The sequence below is a fragment of the Takifugu flavidus genome, unplaced genomic scaffold (genome assembly GCF_003711565.1).
Source record: "Takifugu flavidus isolate HTHZ2018 unplaced genomic scaffold, ASM371156v2 ctg549, whole genome shotgun sequence".
Taxonomy (NCBI): Eukaryota; Metazoa; Chordata; class Actinopteri; order Tetraodontiformes; family Tetraodontidae; genus Takifugu; species Takifugu flavidus.
The window spans coordinates 7473-13891 of NW_026622163.1; the positions used below are offsets into that span (position 1 = coordinate 7473).

At 45.9% G+C, this 6419-nt stretch overlaps 1 protein-coding gene across 1 annotated transcript; it reads right to left on the reverse strand.

The window, feature by feature from the left end:
• Positions 1–2277: 2277 nt before the first annotated feature.
• On the reverse strand, positions 2278–5152 carry LOC130520834 (interleukin-1 receptor type 1-like; the record flags this gene model as incomplete). Its single annotated transcript, XM_057024552.1, has 7 exons — positions 2278–2664; positions 2754–2902; positions 3012–3135; positions 3362–3430; positions 4433–4580; positions 4744–4927; positions 4998–5152. Coding segments are annotated over 7 exons (870 nt in total), but the record flags the coding sequence as incomplete, so codon positions are not given.
• Positions 5153–6419: the final 1267 nt, after the last annotated feature.

Below are 6419 nucleotides of genomic sequence, written 5' to 3' on the forward strand. Positions count from 1 at the left end.
AATAGTAAATCAAACTGTTAGATGCTGACCTTGCCCAGGTAAGTCGTCCCTGCCATGAATGAAGAGACGGTATCTGTACTTGTCCTCGAGCACAGAGGGTAAAATCTTAGTGATGAACTGGTGAAGCGTGTTCTCACTTTTTTTTTGTCCAGACATTCCATTTGATAAATCACAAAGGCATCATACATCCGTGTATCTATTACAAACAAACAAATTCAGGGGTTTCAAACCCACGGAAACCTCAATTCATCCATGCGTTTGTAACTGGTGGAACTCCGCGTTGTGTTTTAATGAGACTCTCGTGTCCAGGATTATCTTTTTATTCTGACAGCAACAAATAAAAATACGAATAAACAGTTAGCAGCCCGCTTCAGTTCCTCTCCCACAAGAGTATATTGCAAAAGGGGCAACAATACAACTAGTTACATACCTGACAGCAACAAATAAAAATACGAATAAACAGTTAGCAGCCCGCTTCAGTTCCTAGACACACACAAGGCGGGAAGACATACATTAGCGAAACTCGTCATGGCAAGTAAGCTAACGGTCGAAACTGTTTAAACTTCATGTTTAAGTGCTGGTATGTTCTATTGTATTTATAACATGAATAAACAAACACATCAAACAATCAATTAGAATACATAAATGTATGAACAGAGAACCAAACGTAACTAATCCAAATTGATGTGATGGAAAATGAGACACCCACCTCTCCCACAAGACTATATTGCAAAAGGGGAGAGGCGGAAGGATCACCATCACTTTTATAGGGGACACCACAGAAGAAGAAATGCAGGACACCGGAAATTCTGTATGGACCATATTTTGTGTAATTAAACGCCCCATAACATATTATGACACAAAGGCCCTGTTACACGTTACACTAATTACAAATTATAAACCTGCTATTGTTGGGGTTCTGGGTTGTGTCGGTCGGTGTCCTGCAGGGGGGGGTGTGGGGCACAATTGGTGGCAGCTGGCACTGCGGGCAGGCGCACCTGTAGGCACCTGCCTATTTAAGCAGGTTGCGCCTGCCTGTCAGTGCCAGGGTGTTCTGTTCGTCTTGTGTGGGTGTTAGTTGGTCTTCCTTGTCGTGTGTGGAGTTTCCTGCAGTCCAGGGGGGCTGCTTCAGCCTTCCGTGTCTCTGGGCACGTTCAGGGTCTTCATGCCGTTTGCTGGGCCAGCGAGCGTGCCGCACCGGACTCCCGAGTTCTCTGCTGTCCAGGGGGACTGCTGGTGTTGGAGGATTCACCGTAGTGGGCAGACGCCGGTGGTCCTGAGGGGGCTGTAGGTGGTTGTACCTGGGGCTCCTGTCAGCTGGTATGTGCAGTATGGCTGTTGTTTCTGCCCTGGTGTTGTGCAGTCCTGGAGGGCTGCCCTTGTGTTCTTCGTGTGCCCCCCCGCCCAGGTAAATAAAGCTGTTTGACCATTTTACCACTGTGTCCTGGCCTGCGTTCGGGTCCTGCTCAACCCCGTCCGTAACAGCTATTGTGAACACTGGGGGCGTCTTTTATACACACACACACCACTCTTCTCCATTGCTTTGATTTACACTCACCGGCCACTTGAGATTCACCTTGATACTAACATATTAATAAATCATAGAAAACTCAGACCAGCAACCTTTTTCTAATCTTCTGTTGTCCAGTGTTCTAATTGTAGCCTCTCTCCTGTTCTGACAGGAGTGGTCTTCTGCTGCTGTAGCCCAACTCCTTCAAGGCTCCACGTGCTGTGTGTTCAGAGATGGTACTCTTCATTCTTTGGTTGGAACCAGTGGTCACGTGAGTTACTGTTGGAACCAGTCTGCCCATTCTCCTCTGACCTCACACCACACAGCCGGCCCTCACCACTGTCTGTGAACCCCAGAGGTGATTGGTGTGAAAGTCCCAGTAGTTGAGCAGTTTCTGAAGACACCATCCTGTCTGGCACCTTCAAAGTCACTTAAACCGCCTCTCTTCCGACTTCCCTGTCTCCACTACATAAATACATGGAGCTGCAGCCGAGTGATCGGCTGATGAGCTGTTTGTGGACCCAATAAAGTGGCCGGTCAGTGTCTCACATGTTTTGCGATTTATCTGCAACAAGCAGGGACGGACCAAAAGAACGATGTCGATGAAGAAGCACTTGAGCAGCACAGCGACGAGCAGGCAGGACAGCAAGATGCTCACGTTTGGAACATCAAAACTAAAATAGATCCCTGTCAGGAGAAAAAGAGGCATTAAAGACGCAGCTGTGGCGAAGGTGTTATGGACAGTCAAGGAGGCCTGGACCCAGATGCAGAGTAGAAGAAACGGCTCTTTATTGATAACAAAAGGTGCAAGACGAAGGAATCAAAGTAGCAACGGAAACAACTCTAGCAAAGTAACAACAGAAAATGTACGAACTAAAAATCACCATAAAGGGAAAAAAACGTCGAAAAAGTACAAACGAACAGCAGTGACAAGGCACTGGAACAAACTCACACGCTGGAAGTAAACACAGAAAGCAGGAGGCGATAAACTGGAGATTACAGAGGGTGGGAGCTAGACGCTGTGGCGAAACAACAATCCGGCACCGGAGGCCAAGAGAGGGGAGTTTAAGTAGCCGCCGAATCAAGGCAACGAGCTGCAGGTGCGTCAGCGGCTCAGCGCTCCCCAGGGATCGGCCCGTCCGTGGCTGTCGCTCCTGCAGATGAAGGGAGGAGGAGAGAAACGAGTCACGTTCAAGAACCGAACCATAACAGAAGGAGAGGAGACACGGGAGGTGTCGCTCACCTCGCTGCCTCAGAGTTATGTTTCTTGATTCTGTTTCGAATAAACCCATCCCAATGCAGGTGAACGTGGTCTGGAAATCTCTTTCTGACACCTTCTCGATGGTCAGGACTGCAGTAGACGTGGTGACCTTGGAACTGTTATACATGACACTAGCAAAGAAGGAAAAAAACAGTCACTGCCCATGAACACACGGATTCACACCCACCACCTTGATGAGGAACCTCCTAAAGCCAACATTTTTGTTTTTCTGGAACTTACTTGTCGATGCTTTGACTGTATCCATCTGTCTGGATTGACCTTCCAGTGACCTCCCACCTGGCGTTACACTGACCAAGCACGTTCACTCCACAGAAGACTGAGCAGTTCAGCTTCTTCTCCAGACCTCAGAGACACAGACACACTTCACATTTTAAAACAGACATTTTTGATGGCCTATTTTTGCTGGTTTGGACCTGTGTGTGTGTGTGTGTGTGTGTGTGTGTGTGTGTGTGTGTGTGTGTGTGTGTGTGTGTGTGTGTGTGTGTGTGTGTGTGTGTGTGTGTGTGTGTGTGTGTGTGTGTGTGTGTGTGTGTGTGTCTTTGCTCTGGCGTGTGAGGGCTCAGGTGTACCTTTATCAGCCAGCACTTCACTGGTTTCTGGAACGAGGATTTTGGGCTTATGATGAACACGTTGCTCCTCTGCCAGGAACAAAAAAGACAAATGATGTGTATTATTAGCGACATTGCTGGGAGCGTTTTAGCTGTAGTTGGGATGTTGCTTCCATTAAAGATTCCTATAAGTTGAATTTTAACACAAAGTATAATATCCAACAAAAGTTGATGTAATTTAAATTTTTTTCACATAGCACAGATTAAAACACTGGATTTTATTTGTTTTCTGCACTAAATTCAGGCATTTTATTGTCCATCAAAGTGTCTCTAGTTTAAAAAATAAGAATAAAACGATTAACTTGTCTGACACCACGAACAAATGTAACATTTTATTTAGTGAAATTACAGATTTCAGTTTTACAGTGAACGACAAACCAAAATGTAATTTCTACCACCTAATTAAGAAAAAAAACATATGACAATTTAAGAGTTTAGACTTTAACGCTTCATTTAATTCACAGAAAAAAGAGCAAAGCTGGATCAAATCCCACAACAAATAACATACGTGTGTATATGTATGGAGTTAGGGTTAGTATGTGTACGCACGCTACATAAGAGGTGACAATTAAAATGTACGATTACAACACTTAGAGTATATAATAAAAGTGTGTGAGTATATAGTGATTCTTTATGTTATGGACCCTGTAGTGTCTACAGATGCTCAAATGAGAGGACTCATGGAGATCCGGTCAGTTCTGATCTCCTGGAGGCAACCGGCTTCCTTCGACTCCCCTATGGAATCTTGCGTCTGGTCTTTACTGAACGGCCATGAACTTACATTCAGACAAGCAGCGGTCAGTGCCTCGTTTGTCAGGTCACGACGACCCAGCCCAGTTCTGGTTGGGTCCTAAAACTTCCCCGTTAACACTTCAGAAAGCTCACAACATTTCCCGACGTCTCCTTGGCGACAGCAAGGTCGTCTTAAAATAAGTTGACCTTCTTTTGCAGTGTTACACAGGTGTCGCGCTGCCATCTCACCCCCCCCCAAAAGGACACCTCTGTCCTGATAACCTGAAAATGCCACCTCACCTTTGATGAGCTCCCTGGAGCCTGACGACCGGTACACAGTCTGATTGTGCATCCAGGTGCACACACACGTGTACACCCCCTCGTCCTCTTTCCTGGCGTCTTTGATCCACAGGTCATTTTTATTTTGGTCTTCCAGAGGTTTGAAATCCTGCAGGGAGAAAACAAAAATCCATCCACAACTTAAATCTGATGTTTCCTTCAAATTCCAGATCTGTCCCATTTACTGAAGAGAGGGGACTCAAACCCAAAACCTTTATTCTGTACTGCCACCCTCACAGCACATGATGCCTCAACGTTCAGACCAAACGCACCTTCATCCAGGAGAAGGTCCCGTTATGGTAATCACATATGAACTTGATCCATCCTGGACACGGGACCTTCATGTTGCTGTCAGAGTTTTTGATTTTTCCATAGAGGAGCTTTGTGTCGTTTTCTGATCTGAAGACCTTAATGCTCACGTTGTAGTTGTGGCAGCGTCCGTCCTCATCGGAGTGTCTGCAGAAGAAGCAGAAGTTCTGAAAGTTCTCCGCGTCTCAGTCTGGCAGGAAGCTGTCTGAACCCTTACTGAGCGAAGTAGACTCCGGCGTCCTCGGGCTGGACCTTCAGGAAGAAAAGAGTCTTGCCGTGATAGTGGACGTGCTGGTTTTCCTCTGTGGAGATGGGCTCAGGCTGGGTGACGTTTCGGTACCATTTGACCTCATAACAGTCCGTGTCAATTTCCCAGCTCAATAGAGTCACAGTAAGTTATTCACCGAAGTGAGATAAGAAGAATCTTAAATCAGAAGGTTGAAAAACTCCGAATTATGTTGTTCACACATTTGCATCACTGGAAAAAGGAGACAGCGTGAATTAAATCATTAGCAAAGGAAAAATCAAACGTCGGACTTCTGGTTGTAAAGATATCAGAGAATCGAATCCGGCAAAATATAAACACCATCATAACGGAGGTTCTTTACCTGCACAGTCACATGCAGATGTTGCCATGACGATGAGCAACAGAAGTCTTAAAGTGTCCATGTCCTGCCGCAGACGGAGCACATTAAAGGATTAAACGTCTGGCTACAAAAGTGAATCTAAGCCATCCGTCCTGCTGCTGATGTGCTGGGGGGGGGGGGGGCATCTTATCTTATCTTATGAGTTTTACCTTAGAAAAACAAAAACAGGCAGCGTGCAGAGGAGTTCAGCGCCGTTTCCCAGCATCCAAACCGCAGATTGCGACAGATGAGCTCACATTTCAGTTCAGATCGATATGTCTCGCTGAGATGAATCTTAATGTTTTATCAGAGCATCTTCTTATGATAACGCTGCTGTTACTGCCCCCCCCCCCACACACCACACACACACACACCCGCCTCCATGCATGCTACTTTCAGACTGTTGACTTTAAAAAGTTTTCAACTTATAATAACCGGTCAGTTTTTTTTCCCGAAAGTTCAATTCCCACCAATGAACTATTCGGTGATTGAAAAAGAGGCACTTGCCTTGATTTGGGCTCTGAGGCATTTTGAGGTGTACATAAATACGGGTGCTCCCGTGAAAGTGTACACTGATCATAACCCGTTAACCTTTTTACAGACCCTACAAAATCCAAACCAGCGTCTGATGAGGTGGGCCTTATATTTGCAGCCTTATCAGCTCGATATTTGTCACATCAAGGGCACGGAGAATGTTATGGCGGATGCCCTGTCTCGTGCTTTTTGAGTGGTATAGATTTTACTGTTTGTTAGTCTGCCCTGTCTGTTGTCTTAGGTACAAGGTAGCCGAAGCCTAAGGGAAGTTCTTCTGCAGGGTTAAGTACTCTGTCTTTTCAGGTGGTGACAGCATACCCTACCAACTTAAGGAATTTGGCCACAAGGTAACTGTAGCCACCTGAATCTAAATACTAATACAGTCGTTTTTTTTTGCTTAGGTTCCGGGGTCAGTTTTGGGTACGTTTTTTCGGATGACCTTGGTGGACTTTCCAGCGTTGTTTCCCTGCCGGGTTACC